Source organism: Mytilus trossulus, unplaced genomic scaffold (assembly GCF_036588685.1).
Source record: "Mytilus trossulus isolate FHL-02 unplaced genomic scaffold, PNRI_Mtr1.1.1.hap1 h1tg000050l__unscaffolded, whole genome shotgun sequence".
Classification (NCBI taxonomy): Eukaryota; Metazoa; Mollusca; class Bivalvia; order Mytilida; family Mytilidae; genus Mytilus; species Mytilus trossulus.
In genome coordinates, this window is record NW_026963292.1 from 5,254,722 (window position 1) to 5,280,832 (window position 26,111).

At 31.5% G+C, this 26,111-nt stretch overlaps 1 protein-coding gene and 1 pseudogene across 1 annotated transcript in view; one reads left to right on the top strand and one right to left on the bottom strand.

Moving 5' to 3' along the window:
* LOC134699377 (ornithine decarboxylase-like) overlaps positions 1–6,232 on the top strand; it is a 35,339-nt gene extending 29,107 nt beyond the window's left edge. The window contains exons 11-12 of the mRNA XM_063560980.1: positions 1,222–1,430; positions 6,125–6,232. Coding sequence (XP_063417050.1) covers positions 1,222–1,430; positions 6,125–6,149 — 234 coding nt within the window. The 3' untranslated portion in view covers positions 6,150–6,232. The remainder of the gene's footprint in view (positions 1–1,221; positions 1,431–6,124) is intronic.
* A 3,034-nt stretch (positions 6,233–9,266) lies between these two features.
* On the bottom strand, positions 9,267–24,088 carry LOC134699378 (ornithine decarboxylase-like; annotated as a pseudogene).
* Positions 24,089–26,111: the final 2,023 nt, after the last annotated feature.

Below are 26,111 nucleotides of genomic sequence, written 5' to 3' on the forward strand. Positions count from 1 at the left end.
GAAACGGTAAATTCTATCTAGACCGGTCCCTCTTAAAAAACTACGCACACCAAAAATTATGAAGTCTTTTAAACAATTGGCAGACTTACTTGCAGTCAGTTAAAGTAGAAGGGGATCTAAATTATAAATCTTTTTTTTTACAATTTCTTAAAATGTAGTTTATATTACGCTTTTTTTTAAATGTGGTATGAAGCAAAGGCCACTGGGCTTTTTCCAAGCTGCAGGGTGTGCAAAATAGTCAGATGTTGTATATTATACTTTCCATGGAAAAAACTATTTTTGTGAGATAAAAAGACACAAACTACACCATGGAATCTGATTATTAAGAGAAGGTACCGCTAATTGTATGCTTTCGGGTAAGAAATAGAATCAAATATGGTCACCGGACTCGTTTTCTTGTTGCATAATGATATAGGTAAATGCACAAAACATTCTATGAGAAAGTACCTTTATCTGAGTTTCCTCGCCTTTTATCTGAGCTATTTTATCTGATGTGACATAGTTGAAAATAATGAATTTAAGAAAAATATTCGATTGTTTGTAAAATATAGCTGTAAATATGATAAATCACATAATTTCAAATTCCAAGATCGAGAAAGACACCCAATTTACCGTTAGATCTGTTCAGTCTATCTTTAGACTGTCCTGTTTTAGTAATTGATATATATTTAACTTTACACAACTATACCAAATTGTCTTAAAAGCCATTGAACACTGCCGAATTGACTGTCACTGAATTTACAATTGTGGACTTTTCAGATTATATTAAGATCTAAATGACAATTTCAGAATAAAGTTCACACCGTTTTTCATTGTAAATGCACGTGTCGTATCGAATGCCAGATACAAGAATTTATTTACAATTTTTTTCTACTTTTGAATACTCGGTGGGCTTAATGACGCATGTTGGTGATTGATCATGAAATACATGGACTATTTATTTATCTAATTATATCCTTTGTGCGTGTTTCCAAAATGCACTTCATGTCGGGTTTTATACAATACGTCGGGTATATCTAAATATCATTATCATTATCATTATTTAACCTTTAACAGCAGTTTTAGACTAAGATTTTTTACAAATTTTAAAATTTTAATTACCAGAAAAAAGATAGTCAACTTGAAAAGATAAGGAAACGTTGTGTCTTTTTGGATATAGTATTTCAAGCGAACCTCAATATTAGGGAAAATGGATAAGCATACAGGTTTATTTCGTTTTAGGACGACGACGAAAAAGTGTATGACAGCACTATATGGGGACCGACTTGTGATGCTGTAGATTTAATTATTGAAAACATCAACCTACCAGACTTGAAAAGAGGAGAGTGGATTTACTTCAAGAATATGGGAGCATATGCATTCCAATGTGTGACTTCTTTCAATAGCATGCCCAAAGTAAAAGAATATTTCATATGTGATCGAATGTTATGGTCAGTTCTTTTGTATTTATTTCGTTAAAGTTTATGACTTGACTGTAAGCAGCACTAAAGTGAAAAATAAGTAAATAAAATGGTGCTATGGTTCTTTTAGATAGAAACAATGAGTTGTTAGGTATAAAAGCATATTAAGTAGGAATTTGCTGTTATAAAATTCTATCAATGAATTCATATTAAGAAATATATCTCTCTCATGCAAAGCTCATTATCCAAATTTGCCTATACTTTACGTATGATAAGCTCATTTAATATAAATAACTTGGTGTGGTCTATGTGCGAATGAGATTACTGTCCATCAAAGTAACAATTTATAAAAGTAAACCATTATAAGTCAAGGTTCAGTCTTTATGGAGCCTTTGCTTATACCGAACAGCAAGCTATCAAAGGGCCCCAAAAATTACTAGACTAAGTGTCAAAAAATTTAAACTGGAAAACCATAAATTATAAACCTGGTACCTTTGATAACTATTTACACCACTGGGTCGATGCAACTGCTGGTGGACGTTTCATCCCCGAGGGTTTCACTGGCCCAGTAGTCATCATTTCGATGTTGACATGAATATCAATAATGTGGTTATTTTCACAAATTTCCTGTTTACAAAACTTTTATTTTTTTGAAAAACCAAGGAATTCTTATCCCAGGCATAGATTACCTCAGCCGTATTTGGCACAACGTTATGGAAATTTTGGACCCTCAATGCTCTTCAACTTTAAATTTGTTTAGCCTTATAAATATTTTGATATGAGCGTCACTCATGAGTATTATGTAGACGAAATGGGCATCTGGCGTAATGAATTATAAACCTGGTACCTTTGATAACTAATGGTACATGTGGGATGAATATCATCATTAAAACTATAAAACTAGTGCTGGATAAAATTCGTGGTCTTCGTGTACAGGTACCGCATAGTGTTTGTAATGTTAACTGGAAAAAACGTTCATGTATAAGGAATATATGAAAAAGGATGAAAAAGGATTTTTTTTACAAATTTTCATTTTTGAAAATTCTTATGATCATAAACAAGCTCATGTCAAAGTAGGGTAGGATGTTTTGAGATGTTCATTAAACTTTATAACTTTAACCACAGAATGAATGTATTGTTAACTGCCATGGCATAAAAACTAAGTCAATAAGTAAAATACGAATAAATTTATTTCATTTTTACAAAATTTACCTCTTGGAAATTATCTTATGATCATATGAAACAAGCTTCTGTTCAAGTTTGTTACAAATCCAGGATAATTTAATAAGGTTATTAAAATTTAAAGAACCACATAGTGAAAAATTGTGGACGCTGGTGACGACAGAATGGTTTGCTATGTCTCCTTTTTTCAACAAAAGTCGCAAGCTCGACAAAATGAAACAGAATGACAACATTGAAAGTAAAAACAAATGGGATGGACCATTTACATGATTAAGTTGACTTATTCAATCCACAAAAAGATGGTTCTTAAACAGGTGAAAGTTTTAACTTGTGATTCAAAAGAAACAATAACTTCATCCAATTGTTTAATTAAGTGTGTGTATCAGTGTATCAACATATGCATTTGATAAATTAGTTCTATTTATACGCAATGTTTACAGTTGTACGGGTAAAAAGGTCATATTGATTGCGTTTTTAATTGTAGTGCGAACGCACTGGTTCAGATTAGACAGATAGAGATCGTTTAAGTTAAGAGATAATGTGAACGCTAGCTGGTTTTATTTAGATTGATTCAAATTTGATCGATTAAAAAGATGCTAGTGTAAAAGGGGTCTAACTTACGTCATTTGGAAATTTTATATGTAAAGTATGCCTAAAGGAGATTTTGATTTAAAAGAAATTATGAGATTAAAAAATTATCAAGATTATTTTACCAAATTTGCATTATCCTATTTCTTTTATCAAAAAGATATGGCGAAGTTGCCTATCAACTTCTCACAAAGTCCTAAAGCACATACAATTTAACTTTCTTATCTGGCATTTGGAATTTATCTTTTAATTTAAAAACAAAAAAATATCAAGTAAGTAAATAGCTGTAAATTTAAAAAAACAAATCAGTGAATACCAGTTATCACTGAAACAACTAGTAAATACATGTAATTACTAAATTGGCTAGTTATTACAGGTATTTACTAAAATGTTTAGTAATTACGCGTAATTTCTAATTTCATCTATTTACTATACACCAAATAATCTTTTTCCCAATTGTGCTATCCGTCAATAAAATTATATCCCATTAGTTTTTACTAAATACTAAGTAATCCATTGAATGACATAATATAAAGGGAACAAGGTTGTATTCCGAAAAATGATTTATGTGTCTGTAAAAATTCATTAAATATACATGGCTTTGTATGCAAGACACGTGTTTCGTTTAGACGAGACTCTTCAGTAGCGCTCGAAAAAACAAAAATTCGCAGAACTTAAAGTTGTAACAAAAAAAAAATCCGAAATGTTGTGCCAAGTACGGCTAAAGCAATCTATACATTAATAGCCATGGACAATTAAAATTTGATTACTATTGATAACTCTTTGTAAAACCTTCCCTAACATGAAAAAGCGTTTTATTAACTCAAACACAAGAGCAAACTTGAAGAAAAAAAAAACAGTTGGGAAGTGATCGAAGAATATAGTTGTCTCATTGGCAATTAAACCACATCTCCTATTATATAGGTGTAATACCACCAAATCATGGCACGTCACATCCGGTTGCATACGAACGTAGGTCTTAAAAAATATTCCCTTGAATTTGACAGTTGTAGAAAATTAACACTGCATTTCAATGCACTTAAATTTTTCTGAGTCATTAACATGTATGTTGGGTGTCTCAAAGCATCATTCTTTTTTTATTTGATGATCTTATAAGATATTTTGGAAAGTTAAGGTTACATAGTTACCAAAGCAGGTAACCAGTAAATAACAGTATAAAAATTGGGTTGTTTACTTCTGGTGATGGTTACTTTCTTATATGCAATAAAATGTAGTGTGAAATTTTCACTGTAGCACTGGCAAGGATTTAACTTTATTCATGCAAAGTATTTCTTTGGTTGACATAAAGGTAAATACTGTACATTTTTTTCAAAAGTGCAAATTTAGCAAAGACTAATAGGGAAAATCAATGATGATATTACACCTATAATATAATTATATAAATATATTTTTTTCAAGTGTGTGTATCAGTGTATCAACATATGCATTTGATAAATTAGTTCTATTTATACGCAATGTTTACAGTTGTACGGGTAAAAAGGTCATATCGATTGCGATTTTAATTGTTGTTACAAGATTTATTTTAAGATCCATTTTGTTACATCTTGTGATCAATTTTATTTGGCAATCGCCAATGGCAGTCAGCAGGGTCCAGGAACATCAGTTGTTCGACTTGTTAGTCAAATGCGTTTTTTTTAAATATACTTTTTCACTTTTTTTGTCTTTTGGAAAATGTTGTTTGTGCTGTTTTTAGACCCTTCTACAACGAAATTTTGTTTAACATGCACACGTATAAAAATTGTGGTTTTTATCCAACGCAATCATAGGTTTGAACGTAGTTTTCAATTTAGACTCGTTTATATTTTTTTGTTTGGGCTTTGTATCATATTTTCCCTCCGGTTTATATGATCCGTTCATCCTATATTGACTCTTTAAATTCAAGAGTTTATCTAAAAATTATGGTACTTTTTCTAAAAATGAGGATACTCTTAATATGGCCTTCCAAATACCGTTTCGATCCCTAACATCACTGAAGAGACATTTATTGTCGAAATCCGGATCTGGTGTACTAAAATATATTGACACCGTATGTTTGTGGCATAACATCATGGCCACAAGTTTAAAAAGTTTTTCTGTTTAGTATTAAATTCATTTTAAGATCCATTTTGTTACATCTTGTGATCAATTTTATTTGGCAATCTCCAATGGCAGTCAGCAGGGTTCAAGAACATCAGTTGTTCGACCTGTTAGTCAAATGCGTTTTGTTGAAATATACTTTTTCACTTTTTTGGTCTTTTGGAAAATGTTGTTTGTGCTGTGTTTAGACCCTTCTACAACGAAATTTGTTTAACATGCACAAGTATAAAAATTGCGGTTTTTATCCAACGCAATCATAGGTTTGAACGTAGTTTTCAATTTAGACTCGAATATATATATTTATATATATAACATTTAAAATCAAATCAAACATTTTAAAGTTTAGGTCCCCAAGAATTACGCTTGAATATTCTTAATACACAGGTTATCTTTTTCAAGTACAACGATGTCTGTTGACCTACTTTTAGGTTTAATACAAGTCAAACTCTTTATACGATTATCTTTTTTTTAATTTTCGTTTGAAATAGAGTAGTTATAAAACATCGAATAAAATCATATAACATCCTTTCTATTTGTATAGATATTCAAATGAACACGGTAACCATTTGAATTCGAACCTTAATCAAACACATGGTACATACTTTAATGCGTTTTATACCTACTCTATAATGTACAACTGGTTTACCACAACATTATTTTACCCCAGTACCATGTCTGGATATTTATACAGGGTAATGTTTGTACTGTCAAAAAAATTTGTAAATTTGTATTATCCTATTTTATACGTTATGATATCTTAAATTGCAACGTTTTATTTAACCATTTCAGAGCCAACGATAGACGGTTTGATGATCTGGTCATGCAATAATATTTGAGAACTTTTTTTTTTATTTTAGGGAGGAAATCTATCCACTAGAATAAAGTCGACTAATCAAGACTACACAAAAAGAATGATAAGCACATTGGTTTATGTCGAGTATATGAAACCTTCACAACTTGTAAGAACTGATCTTTATCTTGCGAAATGAGGTCACACATGTCATATATACACGGAAAACTATAAATATTTTTAGTTCAGGTATATTATTGGACAAAATGTAACGAATTGATAATATTGTTTTAAATGAATAAAAATAAATCGTACACCACTTATACATAATTATAAGAAATGCAATATATCTAGAGCTGATGATTATCTGTAAAAGAAGAAAAATTCATTTCGTTTTGATGTATATATAATTTATAAGGAAAAAGTTGTCTTCGTTTTTCGCAGTCTAAAAACTATCTTTAACATATCAGTCCCCGGTAACTCTTCACTTTGATTTTTACATCCACATCCACAGCAATGAATGACTTTCATAGGCTTCATCAGCTTATTTGTATCCAGATGAGACAGAAAATAATAGAATTTCCACATTTGTTATATTCCGCATTATTCACGTTATTTGCAATAATTTTTTCAAACTTTCAGTTCTTGAAAAAAACATTGTTTTATTCTTAATATTCTTGCACGTATTAACCCAATTCTCCCAGAAATAAAAACAATTATTTCAACAATTTTTAAAAGCAATGAAATAAAATAAAGGCAACAGTAGTATACCGCTGTTCAAAATTCATAAATTGACCAAATCCGGATTACAAACTAAAACTGAAGGAAACGCATCAAATATAAGAGAACGACAGAACAGAGACACAACATCGAAATGTAACACACACAGAAACGAAATATAATGTAACAATGGCCATTTTTCCTGACTGGTACAGGGCCTTTTATGAAAAAATGATGGATTGAACCTGGTTTTGTGGCATGCCAAACCTCCCGCTTCAAAGACAGTGTTAATTATAACAATGAAATGACAGCATTTATGTGACAGGGTGACAAAAAATAAACAGATAAATGGGAGAAAATATAGGACAGAGAAACCAACGAACAACAGCCATCAACAGGTAACAGGTTAAAATATATTTTTATACGCCAGACGAGCGCTACGTCCACACAAAACTATGCTCATATGTACTAAGTTTGAAAGCCATAACAACTACAAAGTTGAAGATCGCCGAGGACCAATAGTTCCCAAAAGTTGTGAGGCCAGAATTATACGCCTCGGACAAAACATCAAAGATTTCTTTAGATATTTTTTTTAAAACAATTTTTAACGCAATGAAGCATGACAACACAATACGTACATAAACGCATGCATACACGTACATATGTGCACACATGCACGTTCATATATGCACGCATACATGTACAGTATATATATAGATTCTACCACTGCATCAAGTGCGGTACGATATTTCTATACTCGAGAAAGTTACATTTTTAATTTTAAAACTGTCGAGATTTAAAAAATATCGAATTTGTTTGAGATTTGGTGTTTGGATCTGTTTCACTGATGACTTTTAGACGATTTGCAGACAAAACTTATACTATTTTCCAACATTCTGCAAAAGATTTGTTCTTTGTATGTAAGTTTATCAGCCATATTACGTTATCAACGTCATTACCTCTGCTGTAACTGTATGGTATGCCCTTAAGGTCATAGGGTAAAAAAAATCCTGTTTGATTATAAAAAACAATTCTTGGGGTTAGTTGGTATGCTTAATAAACTCATTATAGATACCAGGACTAAATTTTGTATATTCACCTGAGGCGCGTTTCGTCTACAAAAGACTCACCAGTGACGCTCGAATCCAAAAATTATAAAAAAGCCAAATAAAGTACGAAGTTAAAGAGCATTGAGGACCAAAATTCCTAAAAGTTTTGCCAAATTCACCTAAGGTAATCTATGCCTGAGGTAGAATTTTTTTAGATTTTTGACCCGGTTTTCAAAATGCTCTTCAGTTTTGTACTTGATTTGGCCTTTTTAAATATCTGAGGAGTTTTGAAAAACCTAAGTTTCTTCATAATTTCAAAATTTATAAACGGAAAATTTTGGAAAAAAAATTGGAAATGAACCATTGTAGGAGTTATTGCTCTTGAAACATGGTTTAAGTAATTTCTGCATTTCTTTAAACAAAATTAAAATCGATATATAGAGATATTTTGAGAACAAAGAGCTCGACCCTCACATATTCTAACAGATACAATAAATATGATTAAATCATATTAAATGACATGGGGGAGGGGAGGGCTTTTGTGGTTGTGGCTCCGCCGTTTTATTTTATATATCATTTGGTTTAAATCAGATGCAGATCTTGAATCGTGAAAAAGGGGGACCCAAAGTAGGAAACATATTATAAGTGAAACATGTAAAAAGTCTATGCAATAACCATGAATGTAGCACCAGCCCCTTTAATAAAATCCGCCTATGGTTTTATAACATGAAACATATGTATTCTGTGAAAATTCTTGAAGATCATTGGAAGTAATTCGTATTTAAGTGTAGGTGTATATGCATATATAGTATAAAGATTAGCAGACATAATATAAAAAAAAAGATGTGGTATGATTGCCAATGAGACAACTATCCACAAAAGACCAAAATGACACAAACATTAACAACTATAGGTCACCGTACGGCCTTCAACAATGAGCAAAGCCCATGCCGCATAGTCAGCTATAAAAGGCCCCGATAAGACAATGTAAAACAATTCAAACGAGAAAACTAACGGCCTTATCTATGAAAAAAAATGAACGAAAAACAAATATGTAACACATAAGCAAACGACAACCACTGAATTACAGGCTCCTGACTTGGGACAGACACACACATAAATAATGTGGCGGGGTTAAACATGTTAGCGGGATTCCAACCCTCCCCCTAACCTGGGACAGTGGTATAACAGTACAACATAAGAACGAACTATAAAAATCAGTTGAAAAAGGCTTAACTCATCAGATAGACAAAACATACAAGTGGACGTGGCAGGGTACTTATACATCCCGACACAAAGAGACACAATGAACAGATCTGAGAGTACTCGCAATTATCTGACAGCTAGTTCAAAGCCAATAACAATCGGGACATGTTTCCAATTATATAAGCAATAATATACTGTAAATGATATATAACAAAGTTGATAAATGTTACAGTACGTCATATACGAAGTCATTTTATATTCATTTTGTGCTCTGCTTTAACAAGACTACAGCTAAAATTGATCATTTTGATATACTTGTTCCCTGAAATATAAAAAAAAAAACGAAATGTTTCTGAAATTGTATAATAGTTTGTTTAAAAATCTCAAATAATAAAATTGGCACACAATGTGTTGATTTTACAAACGTTCTGCAAGGGTGGGGGAGGAGGTTCAACAAATCAAATCCCGAAAATAATGTTAGAAATTTGGCCCTATTCAAATTCCCCTTGATTAAATCAATCATATTTGATTTTTTGAAAAATCCAGCACCCTAAAGTTGTATTTTTTTTAATATGTTAAATGATGTGAAAATCGCATATACAAAATAAGGAAAGACAATTATCGGAAAAACAATGAAAATAGCACAATAAAAATTGCTGGTAGAATTCACTTGAAGTATTGCTATCTTGAGTCCCCACTACATTACCATAATGAAAACTTGAATCAATTTTTTTCTGCTAGCTGTTTTTGTTTTGTTAAAACTGCTTTCCCCCTTTACCATTTTAAGAGCTTATTTTAAAGTGAAGGTTAGCCTCTAAATATACATTTTCTTAAAGGAATAACTGTAATTTTTCTTCATTGACAGATACATATTTCAGTAATTCCTTATACTCTAATTCTATAAATCATGATAAAATCGTTAATGACGTCACAGTCATATGACATATTTATGTCTATGAGCCCATATACAAAACACTTACAGCAAATCAGAAGACTTTTTACATCACAATTATATTATTCTCAAATAAAAACATAGATGATTATGAATCAAGACAATATACCATAATTTCTTTTCACATGTGAAGTACTCCTCGACTCTTGGCATACTGTTAAAATTAGTTGCTGTAGAAAAGGTGTATGATCCCATATCCTTGAAGTATATCCAATCCCCAGTTGAAAGATCGGGTAGTTTGATTTTGTCTATAACTAAATCAATTGCAGCGCAAGTTGGTCCCCAAATTATACTGTTATATAACTCTTCATGATTTCCCTTGAATTATATATATTTTAGATTGGCATCTGTGTTAAACAAAAGATTGTTAATTGTGAGACACAGAGACACAGCTAGACATCCGAAGTTATCGAATACAGACATTTCACAACATTTGACAAACAAATTAGGGGGAATCTCTTTTTTTAGGAGAACCTAATTTTGACAAAGACAACCCTCTGGTTGTGTAAACTGTGCTGCCAGGGCAGTAATGTTTGAGTGCGTTTTTCTCGAGTTGGGATATGCTAAGAACGAGAGCATGTTCTGTTGTTGTGTTAACCTTATAATGAATACTCATGACAATTAAATGAAGGGCAATTTCCGGTAATCTCTTGAAGTTGTCGTTAGGGTAACGATAACATTGACACCCTCGATAGAGGACATGGTCAGAAACTCGAAGAAAACATACAAGTAGCAAGGTCATGTGATCGTAATTCTTAACAACGCGAAACATTTTTGATACAAATTTGTATTTTAAATGTTAGGGTTTGAGCCTTTTCGATGAAGGTCAATCAAGAAAGGTGCTTCAACACACAATACTTCTATATGATAGTAATAATAATTGATAATCGTTTTAGATATTTATATTATTTAAATCTGTTTGTTTTATACTTAACCAACTAGAACACACCCGCGACATTAAAGTACCTACATCTTATTTTCAGGTTGGATTTTTAGTGTTCCTATTGTCATCTGATAAAGTCGTGCTAGTTATCTCAGCTTTCAATTTTTTACTGTTTAAACCCGTCCTGGTTTCTTACTGAAACTTGAAACTACATGTGACACATACTATTGATAAAATTGAGAATGGAAATGGGGAATATGTCAAAGACACAACAACCCGACCATAGAAAAAAAAACAACAGCAGAAGGTCACCAACAGTTCTTCAATGTAGCGAAAAATTCCCGCATCCGGAGGCGTCCTTCAGCTGGCCCCTTAACAAATATATACTATTTCATTGATAATGAACGCCATACTGACTTCCAAATTGTACACAAGAAACTAAAATAAAATAACACAAGACGAAAAAAGGCCAGAGGCTCCTGACTTAGTAGGCGCAAAAATGCGGCGGGGTTAATCATGTTTGTGAAATATCAACGCTCCCCCTATACCTCTAGACAAAAAGTATCGGATTCGATCCCGGAACTTGCTTATTACTGGAAATGTTATGTCGAAAACAAGAGGGCCTGGAATGGTGTATTTTGTAAAAATAAATATTGTCCTATATCAGTTATATATAAAGTTCCATTTGTTTATTCACTGTTTTGTATCATACCAGCTAACACTTTGGACCTAATTAGTTTAGATATATAGTAAATTACGTGAAATACAACATTTAAATTTTTGTCAGGTATAGGTATTTGTAATGCGATATGCTTGCAAAAGGCTAAATATGTGTCAATACATAGATTAAAAGAACGCTCACTTTAAAGTGTGAAGGTACATAACACCCTGGATCAGTCAAACATGTCAGAAAACTTCCGTATATACCCTCATTCACATAGTATATTCTGAGGTGTTCATTCTGTGCTGTTGGATGGTCATGTAAATCTCCTTCTGAAAGCAAAGTTTACTTTACTGTATAGAAACCTTTTTTTATAACTAGAAATGTGGTTTTTAAGACTGAAAACATCCCCTATCTCAAAGATTTAAGGTTACAATCATAGCTTGGTCGATGGATATATCATACATTTTTTTTTAATTTTTACTTGACATGTAAAAGTCGACAATGCTACCGAAAAACCTGAGTTCCTCTCAGATTTTTATTAAGACCACGTTTATTTTTGTCTCGAAGACAACACTTAATTGTTGGAGACTATTTGTGTGTGATTATGTCCGTTAAAAGGGAAACTAATTGTAAATAGATATTCAATGTGTTTTTGATGAGTATTGCAACATCTCATATACCCATGACGAGTATTCGGTCCAGCCGCCTGAGTCATGGTCAATTGACTGAAAGATTGTTTAGTTTTTCTTGTAATAATGTTAGACTTTGTGATTAGTTCAGAGAAACCTCTTATATAAAGTCCCCTTATTTGATATGAAGCTATATTTCTCAGTTCAACAGAGAATATTAAGCCCTGTACGTTCAGTCATGGCACATTGACTTTGTGTGTTCTGCATTGTTTACATGAAAAATTATTATCATTTTTATTTTAACATTTGCAATTCACATTTTGATCCTCGTCTACCGACGCCCGGCCGTCCAAAGTTTGCTAATTCATGATCTTAGAATCTACAATTATGCAAATTTTAGACGAACAAAGCAACAATGATGTATATAATGTTCTTCTCGAATAATTTCATCTGGTATCAACTTTGCTTATAAGCATGGCATCAAATGTTTTGTGTTGTAACTTTCAAAGATCGCTTAAAATTTAAGTAAAAATATTGCCAGTGGCTTACTTTTCATACGACTAAACTGATCACAGTTTACTGCGTAATTCCGAATTCCTAATAATATTTTGGTGAAATAAGTCACATGCTATTTGGAGCCTACATTTTATTTACATCATCCTCATTGTCTCTTCTTCGACACATGCTAAACTGAGCAAAATTCTGAAGAATGTTAAAAATTAGATTTTAAAAACCTTTTTATGTGATTGACAGGTCAAAAAAAATAAAAAAATGCATTGTACCCAAATTTTACGTTGGCAACATTTTCTAATACTTAACTTGATTTGAGTGTAAAGAATAATACAAAAAAATTTGTAGCATACTTTCTTCATCAATAACGATTTTCTTTGTTATGATATTGGTGGCAATTGTGAACGCTGAAAGAACAAAATACCGTCCTGGTTCAGCTATAATCCGAACGTAATTACCAGGGAAATATTTATCCAGAGAGAGGTTCACATCTGAAGCTATCTGTAAAATAGGTCACTGTTAGTTATAACTTATGACTGTGTATTTGTTAAGTTATGTAAAACACAAATATCTGTTAATTTTCCTTATATGATACACTTATATGTTCTTTCATTAATTATACTTAAACAGAAAAAAATATCTTGTATGACTGTTAACATATGACTTGTATAGAATTTCAACAATTGTAGTCATACGTTTTATCAGAATAGGGATGTTTATTTATTGCCAAATGTATTGTCAGGGCCACAATGTCTACACGTTAATGGAAACCTTCACAAAGAATGCTAAAAACAAAAACAAAATGTGATAGCCAGGGGTGTATTAATACCGTAATACGTGAGACGCTGTATAAGCAAAAAGTCATGAAAAGTATGGCCAATTGTTTTTAAAATAATTTCGTTTATTCATTAATTATACTTCAACATAAACAAAATGACATTTATGACTGCTTACATATGACTTGTAGCGAATATCAACAATTGTAGAAATACGCAACCATGTTCTGTCAGAAAAGGGATGTTTAATTATTGCCAAATGCATTGTCACGGCCACACTTTCTACACGTTAATGGAAACCTTTACAAGGAATGCTAATAACATGCATAACAAAAAATGTAATCATGTCAGTACCCTCCTGAACTATCAGTCAACTAACTGTGGAATCCCAATAGTGCCAATGAAGACTCTAGTGGATAAAAGTCCTTGTGTGGTTCCTAACCACAGTTGGAAGACAAAATTTCTTGCCATTGTTCGATATAATCTAAACTCATTTCCAATACCTGAACCACTATCAATCCATATTGCAATTCTCATCAATTGGATTAATTTCTTATTTCGTTATTGTCCTATATGTACGCATGAACTATTTGAAAATTAGGTTTAGGAGATTACAATTAATCAAGTCAAATGCATCATTTCTAGGCGTCCGTCGTTGTCCTTTAACGTTTACAATTATCATCTCCCTTGAAACTGGTGGCCAAATTTGACCAATCTTGGTCACACTCATCATCGAGTTTCCAAACCGCTACCACTGAATCAGTTTCCCGACCAACATGACTGACATAGGTTAAAATACTACATAAGGGTATTGTTTGAGCATGCTAAAAAATTGTCCCGAATATACAATTATAGCTACTTCTTGTAACCACAGATACAATACGGAAATCTACGGACCAATACATATTGCCACGAATGAAACCGGATCGTATCCGTAGCTAATCCGCCGTAAAATCTGTGAATGTATGACCTAGGCACAATATCCGGAACAATTTTCGTCATATTTACATTCTAAAACGGTATCTATAATTCGACAATAAAAGAGTTTCAACATTTTGATTTACCATTCATTTAAATACCCTCGAGCTCATAATGGAGATTCTTTCGAATTCAATACACACACACTATAAGTTTATATTGATTGAGGCTTACCTTTTCAAAAGTTATATTAGTTTGCACATTTTTCTGGCCAGGAAATCCTCCACCTATGTCAAGGAGGTTCATGTTAAATCCAACAGAGAGTCCTAAATCAAATACACGTCTTGACAGCTCTATCGCGGCTTCAAACGCACCGGCTTCTAAAAAGCCACTTCCAATATGAAAGCTAGTTTTAAAAAAATCAGATTTTTTAAGTCTAAGAAATGCATTGTTTGTCTCTATAGCCACACACGATTCTTTCTTCAATTTTCGATATCCCAATAAACATCATATTGCCATTAAATTATATCTTTATATCTCAACTAGTATGATATTAACGTTTAACTGTGACAGAATTTTTGTATAACAAGTAAATTACATAAGGCGACTGTCAATAGATTATTTGATATTTACTGGCTTCTACAAAATTGTTATACAACAATGTAGGTCGTGGCAAATCGTAAAAGCTAAAAAAAAACGAAATTAAAGTTGATTTACTCAAATATTTCTATTGTTAAATATATGTAGAATGCATTTTGAACAAAAAAAGCAAACCAAATCTATTGAAAACTAGTGACATTCATGTTATTGCGATGAAAAAGACGAATTTTAACATTTAAGAATATTGCTTCTTATTTAATACTTTGTAAACACGGAATGAGATTGCAAACAACCAAAAGACACTTTAATATCAAGCTAAAACTTTTCCTGAGTTTAAAAAAAATGTGAATACATTAAACAGAAACTATCGACAATCTGGCGTCAACAATATTCTGTAAACAACATTAGATATTTCATTCTTACCTTATACCGATGACATTTAATTCCAATTTCTTAGCAAATTGTAGCAGTTGTAAGGCTGTCGACGGGTGACATCCAAACTTTCTTCCCAGTTGATAAATGACCTTGTTCTTCGATTGTGGACTGATTCTCAGCACTAAGCTTTAATAAGAAGAGAATTCTTTTGTTGGTGTTTAGAATTAGATGGTTTTCAGTTTTTGTTAGCATTATATTAGTTATGACAAAAACTCCTAAATATAATGACCATGCTTATACATGTAGGAAACAAGATAGTCAATATCGAAGTATTTAGGATATTACATTTGTAGATAACATAACTTGTTATCAATTTCTGAAATACTAATAAAAATTGAATAAGACGAGGAAATTCTGATTGTAAATGACATGACTTTGCTAAATAGCTAATAAAATTGAAGAAGGTTGATAGAAATTTCTGATTGTAGATAACAAGACTAGTTATCAATTTGGTGAATTACTAATAAAATTGAAGAAGGTTGATAGAAATTTCTGATTGTAGATAACAAGACTAGTTATCACTTTGCTGAATTACTTATAAAACTGGAGAAGATTGATGGAAGTTCTCATTGTAGATAACATAACTTGTTATCAATTTGCTGAATTGCTGACAAAAATTGAAGGAGATAGATGGAAATTCAATACACTTCATTAATTTTCAAAAAATCAACTATGAGTCTTTTTGCATTGGTTTAACTAACGGACTACTCGAACTTGCAGTATAAAAAATGGATAATTGTGTTTACCATAACGCCTTTTCTGAAGGATGGTGTGGTCTTATTGAATATTATGAGGAACTAACTAACTTCTGACCAATTGAATATATTTACAAAAACCAATCGACACATATTTGTTTACCGTTTTGCTGTTTAAAAGTTGAACTTTTGTGACACATGTATCTTATTTTATTTGAATGGAGTTTTTACTCACAATAACAACGGATATTCAGGAGTTTGTGCTTCAAAAAGAAGAAACAACACCATAAGTTGCCCAAAGTAACAAAAAAGAAACTTGCTGCCAAACACTAGAAATGACCAGATTTTAATATGTCAAAAGTAACACAGTTGGCACCTAAATCAACACCGTTTACCAATCTGAACTTCATCAGCTCAATCTTGTTTTTGGTGTATTTATATTGATTAATCGTGACTTCATTGGTATAGTGACAGATCTTTTGTTGTTTTTACAATTTTCATCAATAATTTTTATTGGTTCTACATTTTTCTTTCGAATGCATATACGTGCTAGCTACTAAATTACAGATAATGAAACCAAAATCAAAAATGTACCGTATTTTCAAGCTATTTTAATTAAAATATTGTGGTCTTTGCTTAACGAAATCAAAAGTCTACCGTATTATCAAGCTATTTCCATTAAAATATTGCGTACGTTGCTTGGGGGTATTCTTTCTTGATCTTTGTTAGTTCATCCTCACAATCAAATGTCATCAAATTGACTCCATTATCAGCAGCATATTTGATAAATGATAGTTGTTAAATGTGTTGGCATATATAATTCTAGAAGGATCAACTCCAAGGTCTAAAATCTTCTGTATCTCACCCTATCAATGAAATTATTTATACAATACATTTGACACTACTCATTGTAATATTTTCGTTCCGACAACATGAACAATTTAAAAGGCTTAACTTATATCTAAAAAGATCTGTTTTAATCTGGTTTTGTTCATTTGCCTCCATATTCGTTGATATGAATTAGCTTTGGTGGATTTCTAGTCTCAGAGAGATTTATCAGACCAAAAGCCAGTGTTATGTCCTGATATGTTTCAATATATACATTAGAAATTATTATAAATTAAAGAATGTATCTCCCTCATCCAAAGCTCTGATTCCTTTCACGGATTTGGCTATAATTTCTAGACCTTTTGGATTCAAGCTCTTCATCTTTTATATAAGCTTTGGATTTAAAATATTTTGGCCACGAGCATCACTGAAGAGACATGAATTGTCGAAATGCGCATCTGGTGCAAGACAATTGGTACCGTTAATTTTATTTCAGATAAAATATGAATGCACATTTCAATACATGATTATGAATAGTGTAAGACTAAGCTTGAAAATTTCTCTTGCAATGCTAATCTGAGACATTTTTCGTCAACCATTATAGAAAACGCATCTGATATAGGACATCAATAACATATCAGAAGAAGCAACACTTTCAAGGTTCGGGAACGTAACATCCGAGATTTCGAGTAAATTCAAATTACTGTGATGAATTGTGAGATACAATGCCAATTAATGTTCCAATATTTGAACCATGACATTCAATGGTCTACTGCTTCTTTTGGTAGTCCTTTGGAGTGATTTATGCCACAGTTGGTATGTGTACATTGGAAGGCTTTTCAATATACCATGAGGTTTGGAATGCTTGCTTCAAAATTGTTTTCAAAGTATTCCAATGATCACATTATATTGATTTTTTGCGTTTTTTATTAAGTTTTTTCTCTATCTTTACATACCACACACACCCGTATTGTGACGCAACATGATATTCAGTTTGCAGAGATATTTAGAATTCTAACAATGAATAATATATGCCAACTAAACCTGATCAGAAACTTTTCATTGGATTTTTTACATTGGCTAATTAATATCTTTTCTACTACTAGTAAACAAATTCATTATTTTATGGAAAATTCCTCATATTATTTTTTTCTTTCGTATGTTTTCACTCTAATGTGGCGTATCCTTTTCTTTTAGAATTTGAGGTTTTCATTGATTGCTTTTAAATGGACGTTATTCTACTTTGATTGGATTGCCAGTGATGAGTCTTAAGTAGATAAAATGAGTGCATAGAGATCATATAGAGAAGCCTAATATCACTGATTAAGCAACCACTCGATCAATGTGAGAATTGCATCCTCGAGAGTATAGCCAACAAAGTTGTCCGCACTTTTGAATGAGCTGTCATCAATACTGTTTTTCTCTGTAAATTTTTTATTAACTTTATAAAATGTTGAATCATTCGAAATACTTAAGTTACCTCCCTAGGTTTTAATTGCCATAAATATCATCTAATGAGTTAAGCCTCATTCAACTGATTGTTATAGTTGATCTTATGTTGCACTGTTAAACCACTGTCCAATGTTGATGGGCGTATTGGACGTCATCTCACACGTTTAACCCCGCCATAATGACTGTTATGTAAACAAGCATGATGTCTCTTGATCTGCTCAGATTTTTAAATACTAATGGAATCTTTACTGAACATAGGTAAATTACATTAGTAATTAAGTGTTGTAGCTCCCTTGTATTTTTTGTTGTCTATGGTAGGGTACAATATCTTTTTACTTACATTCTGTGGATACTTTTTGAAACTTTATCTATCATCTTTTAATGTTTACCTTACTAGCACAGTCAAATGAAAGGCCCATATCTGCTAGCAGTTTAATTACAGGATAAATATCATTACATTTTACAGCTGTAAAAAAAATTGTAATCGTTCATAATATCAATAATAAATGCCATTTCAATTTGTTTTTTTTATTAAATATTTTTGTCTCGTTTTTTTCAATTTTACATCGACACAATAGTTACCAACACTATTGAATCGATGTATTAAACCATTCTCAACGGATTTTTATTTTATGCATATTCATATAGTGTACAAGCAAAAATATTTATAGACTGTCGATGGTTTTTCAAACGTGTTGGTGATTTGCAGCTAAATATTTTCGAAGGGCGATAGCCCTGAGATCAGATATAGCCTAGACAAAAATGAAAACAACACGTTGAATAATTACATGCGTCCGAAGCGCTTGCTGGATTAACCTTCATCAGGAACGCTCAAAGTTTACAAAAACATGACTTATTAGGAGAATGATTTTAATGCTTTTCTAGCATAAATGCCAGTTTTAATCGACGATGTCGTTAAAAATTCAACTAACATTGCAATTTTGATTGTGATGTCATTATCAGGCAATTATATTTCATTGGAGCTTGAACATGTCTTAATTTACAATAAAAAAGTAGAGCTTCATATTAGAATCATTATGATATTTTTTTTGACAATGTTGACTTGTACCTTTCATCTAAAAAATCAACGGAACACAACTTTTTGTTAAGAACAATGCATTTGCATACAGTAAGTCAAAACCCATTGTACGTATATTCGGCTTCATTTTATAAACATGGTTATTCATATTAATTGCTACAAGAAAAAACCCACCAAAAACCGTAATTTGCCTCTTATTTCAGCGTTTAAAATTTCCGGTTTTCCAATATAAAATGTAAAAGTTTATTAATCTGTCTTACCTAGATCAAATTTTGTTTTAAACACCATTTATGGGATTCAGACTATACTAGATTCATATCTCGAGAATTTTTATTTTTTGTAAAACTTCGATATGAAAGGCCTCGCAGAATTTTTATTTATTACTTTAATATACTAGAAGATTACTTACCATAAAACGGTTCAACTCTTGGTAAACATTCCTTCCACTTTTTGTGTTTCGATATTATATCACCAAGGTCGCCTATAGAAACAGCTTTTTCCTATAGGGATTATTTGAGGATAGTTTAAATAATTTGCTTCAATCTAATTAGTAAATGTGCAGATGAACAACAACTCAACATGAAACGAAACCATATACAAACACATCAATATTACTAAAAAATCGAGAATCAATTTGTAAGCGTCCATAATGTAAAAACGGCGAATTATAGAAATATAACTAATAAAGTTGGATGGTGTTGATGAAAAATTACACTATTCCATGCCCTTTTGTTTTCTACGAAATTTATATTAAAATGATTTACAAGGTTCCGAATCAAATCCGATACCGATACACACAGTTACCTGTTATCTAATATGTACGTTTTGTCGCTGTGTGTATTTGGGATTTGCTATATTCACGGGTCATAGTCCCACCTGAAGTTCGTCATAATGCAGGGATTGACATTACTACATTCAATCAAAACTAAATCTACGAATAGATTCTGGCTGTAGTAAGAAAACTAGGACGGATTCAAACAGAAAACACTGTGCACCTTATAATCAGCATGACTTATTAAATGATGATACGAATACTAAAAATCCAGGCTGAAAATAAGGCGTAATGACTTTAATTCAGTAACAGACGCGGTGTATTCTAGTACAAATATAATTATAATAATAGACATGCTTCATCCATCGCCATTGGAACATGACAAACGCGAATATTGTATTAACACAAGTGTTTTAACATAATTTTTATTAAAAAGAGACCGTAAAATCTAGTGTTGGGAGAATGAACTTCTTGAAATAAATGTCATTTTTTTTAATAATTTAACATAAATCATTTTCATACATTTTTGTCTTTACTAGGTATTCCGTTAAAGAAATTTTTACATTCATCAAACAATAAGAAATCAATTATCTTGATATATTTTCGTTTCTTATTAGATTTTAATCGATGATATAGATAAAAAAAAATAATGGATACGTCATGACTACAAAGGTTAATTTTCTCCTGGATTTGTTTGCTGATGGGTTCCAGTTTTTCTTGTATATCTACAAATATATTGTTTCCAAATCCATATTCATCTGCCTCTTCCTCGAACCTGTTTGACAATAATATGTAAACAGTAAGCCTATTTTAAGTTTGTAATTTTCTTTCTTATTTCTCGATAACGAAAAAAAATGATACAATAAACTGTAATATAAGTATTGTAACCCAGTAGCGAGAACATTCAATTATAGAAAGTAGTTGTTATAATATAGGCAGTTGGTATCAAATCTCCGCAAAGGTCAATGAACTTCAAAGCGGTAAGTTAAATACAGTTAAACGAATTACTAAAAATAGGTTTAATATAATCTTTGATAATTTTTAATCAGCTGTTATCTGTAAATATTGATATATCTAAATTAGTTCCACCTTCATGGCAACCTAAATAGAAGTATATCTGTTGAATACATTGAAAATAACATATAACAATTATTCCGATAGCGTACTCTGTACATTGTTGCATTGTGCCGTAATTCACATTTTATTTTTGATAAGACATAGATAGCAAGAAGCAGAAATTACAATTATAGTATCACAACAATATGACAGTTTTTTTCATTAGATGTTCGATCTTTTGTTTTTTGCAATTTGATAAGGGACTTCTCCCGTTTAAAATTATTTTGGAGTAGTAGTTTTAATAGTTATTTTACTTTTTAGTACTTACGTCTTGGAAAAAATGTCACGCCTTTTTTGTAAACACTAATGTGTATGGAAAGAATTAAGAGACATAGTCATATCTATGGAGCGCATTTAGCTCTTTGCATTATCTATAGTTCTAAAATTACGAGGTCCAATTTGTCAGCCGTCATCACGTATAAGCGATGAATCAAAGAATTCAACTTTATATATAACTAATATAGTACAATGCTGTTGATTAAAAATTACACCACTCCAGACCCTTTTGTTTTCCACATAATTAATATTGCAAAGAATTCAGAAGTTCCGGGACGAATCCGATACCGATACCAATAGTATATTCACCTGTTACCTATTATCTTATCTTTACGTTTCGCATCTGACAGGCGCACCACCAAACGGTGTAATTAGGATCTATCTATATACACGGGTCATAATCACAGGGTTGACACTACATTAATTCAATCAATGTCACATTGTTCCGATTATAGTATTTTAATCAGTGTGACTTTCTTAGATGACAATACGAATAATAAAAATCTGGACTTAAAATAAGGCGTATAGGTACAGTTTTCAATTTGTCAGCCGGAATGACGTAAAACAGCGAATCAAAGAATTCAACTTTATATAACTCATAAAGGACAATGCTGTTGATTAAAAAAATACTCCTTTCCAGGCCCTTTTGTTTTTCAAATAAAATTAATAATACCAATGATTGATAAGTTCCAGGTCGACGGGTTCAAACAGAAAGATGTTGAAAGCAGAGAAAACTGTGCATCTTATAATCGGCTTGACTTTATCAGATGACAAGACCAATACTAAAATAAGGCTTTCGCATAGTTATATTCTTTAATTCAGTCACAAACCCGCGATATCACGGGTGTGTTCTATTACTTATATAAATAGCACAACATAGACAAAAAGGAGAGACATTTAGCTTCCTTTATATAAAATATATATTTATAAACGAGGTGCTTTAAGCTTCCCATCAATAAAACGAAATTTATAAACGGGGTGCATTGATCAATGTTCACAATACAGATGCAAATAACACCAATAAACACGATTTCAGTCAGCTTAGTTTTTAACAGGACCTCGATTAAACAACGAAATCTGTAGCCCCACACATAGCAGCTGGTCCAGCTGAGTCAGAAACGGTTCGACTGCCCTCCACCTGATTTTATGGATCAGTGATCAAGGTTATAGCAAGATTTAAGCTAGGATTTTAGGCCTTTAGTCAATTTTGCGTGATAAGAAACCTGACCTTTCTTGGGTAGCAGCTTTTCATGATACTTGTTGTACTAAAGACGTGATCGTAGAAGGATTTGTGTTTCCGTTGTGTCTTTTATTTTCTCTTATATTTAAGTGTGATTTCACACTACTATAAGACCTGTCATGGTACTTTTCCATCTGAAATTCATGTATTTGGTTATGATGTTTTATTTGTTATTCTCATCGGATTTTGTCTAATGCTTAGTCCGTTTCTGTATGTGTTACATTTTAATGTTGTGTCGTTGTTCTCCTCTTATATTTAATGCGTTTTCCCTCAGTTCTAGTTTGTTACCCGGATTTTGTTTTTCGTCCATAGATTTACGAGTTTTGAACAGCGGTATACTACTGTTGCCTTTATTTATACATGAACAAAAACATTAGTATTTTGTTTTTCAGTATATCAGAGTAAATTTGTATACATGTACAAATAAAAATTTACCAATAAAAATTCAACACAAACATCTGTTTTTCTTCAAAAGATACATGTTGTATGTTTTTGTTTTGATTTGTATGTTTCAGAACATGGACTAAGGCAACTAATACCATGACTCTTTTTGTTAACATTCCTTTTTTTATAATTTGCGTATGGTCTGCATATGCTATAAAATAGAGAAAATGTTTTAATACTAAAAATACAGAATAGAAAAAATTGGCATAAAAAAAAAAAATACCGAAGCCCCTCTCCTTAAACCCACTAATTTGCACCATAGCTCAAAAGATATCTTACTGTCAGATGTATGTAGACATGATGAGTTGGTACTTTAATACAATAGTGTGTGATAAGGTTGTGTGAGGGAATTCGATGTTTGATACACCATGGTTCCTATTAACGCACTTCATCTGTTAATTTCTGTGTCATTTGGTCTCATGGGGAGAGTTGCCGCATTGGCAATCATACCACATCTTTTTTTTTATATTCGTGACAATACCGTTGAACAAATAAAAAAAAATCTTTTGCCGAATTTTAAGAAATGATTTTTCTATGTGTACGGGTATAATATATTAATAAGTAAACGCTCTAAGAAGGTTAATTTCCTATGTATATTCAATAATTGTGTTGACCTTTTAATTAAAAGCCCAAATATTCTATAGCTTTAAATACGCTAACGAGAGATCGAAAAACGATGATAATACAGACATATAGGTTTTCGAGCTTCTTATAGAATATTTTGGTGATGAGTGTTTTGTAGTATTAACAAGAAATTGTCTTTAAAAATCTCACATTTTCTCCCTATTCAATTTCCCCTAACACTTAACCTGATAGGAACTGGTCATTGTTTCTAAATCTTACGCAATTCGATTGGATGAACTTGATATTGCTTCACCTTTACCTAGTTACCTGTATAAATTTGTCCTGTCTGTATTCTGCAAGCACGCGAAATTTTATAACGTCAATAATTATTGTTTATGAAAACAAGAATGACAACTCTTGATCCGAAGTTAAAAATCTTAAAGAAATTATAAAAATACTTTGTTTGTGGATTAACACTAAAAAAAGTCTTATGGTTACGGTTTGTCTATAATTTTCTGTCCTAATGTTATGCTTAAAGGTCAAGTTGAATTTTGACTAATATTATTTTTTAATAAAGGGGGCTCGCGGATCTAAATCAATTGTTTTTATTTAATATAGGATTTCTCTAAATAACTTAATCTTATACTTCATAGAAAAATGAAATAAAAAATGGGGTCACCGTTAATTTACGCTCACAATCTGTCTTCGAAAGAAGCATACATTTTTGTTTATGTACTTATTTTTCTGTTGAACTAATAGGAGAAAGAGCGGTAATGTCGAAATAAAAAAAGAACTAAATTACAGAAATCGCTTAATTTTTTTAATTATTTAGTTTATTTACAGCTTATCCGAAAACATCAATAAAGAATATGGTCACAGATGAGATATCTACATTTTAAAGACACCTCGGGCCAACACGAATTGATTTTTTGGAATGACTTCTTGTTCCATATGATAAAGTAACAACTACTAAAGGTAATAAATAAAATTCGTAATGAAATATTAATGTTTAATTTTTTTCTGAAAATCTTATACACACGAGCCTCCTTAATACGATTAAACTAATGTTTTGTAATTAGAAAGTCTCGATCACAGTCACTCTTTGGAATAATGGGAAACACAAGTGATCTTGAAGAATAGATAAAAATGTCCTTAAAATTAAAGAATAAAGAAAGGAAGATCCCTATCCTGATCCTCAGGCTAAATATAGAAAGGAAGATCCCTATCCTGATCCTAAGGCTAAATATAGAAAGGAAGATCATTATCCTGATCCTAAGGCTAAATATAGAAAGGAAGATCCATATCCTGATCCTCTTGCTAAATAATTCACAATTAAACTTGAAATTTCTACATTCTGTATATCTGAAAACAGGTTAATATGATTTTTGTTTCCATTGACCATCAAACTGTATACTGAACGAGTTCATAATATTTTTATTCAATAAACAAAAGGTATAAAAGGTTCGATTATACATAACATTTTTGACGAATTTTTCTTCATTCAGTGATGTTTCATAATAATGAAATAGCACGTTGTTTAGAAATTTAAGAAACTTCGCACATTTTCACGCTTTGAAAAATGTATTATCTTTAAGAAAAACTATATTGTACGAACGTCTACGTGGTCTAAGTAAGGTGGACAACTTCTGTGTTTTAATTGAGGTCGGTCATTTAGAGACGTATCAACCTTATCATATACGTTGACGTATCCGCATCTGCAGATATACCAAAAAAAACAGTATAATGATCCCGAGCTTTAATATATGTACTTTCAATAATGCAAATGGGCGACTGATTAATTTCTAATGCAAAACAATAAGGAAATGTCGATTTTTTGTGGATTATGTAACCCTTCATTTAAAGATATTCCGGATAGTTGGAACAGTTTACAGACATGATAGGAGTGAATACGGTAAAATCGTTTGTTTGTGTATGAACTTGTGCTCACGTAGAACCAAATTGATATTTGACAAATAAGGTGATACTCAGTACTTTCTATTACCTTTTATGATAAAATCTCAAATGAACAATATTCAAAGTTCCTTACGTGTATATAAGTAGTACATTGGATTTTTTTTTGTGTTTATTCATATACGATCTTGAAATGTTTTTAAACTAAATTATTAAAGGATTGTGTATGATATTCGTGTACATGCCCTACATTGGCTCCCTTTTAAGGGCGTGTAAAAGTAGCTAATAGAACCCCTTATTTATTTTTTTACAAAACACCACTATTACAAATATTAAAAGTGTATGTTTGATTGTTTCGAAGATTCCAATTATTTT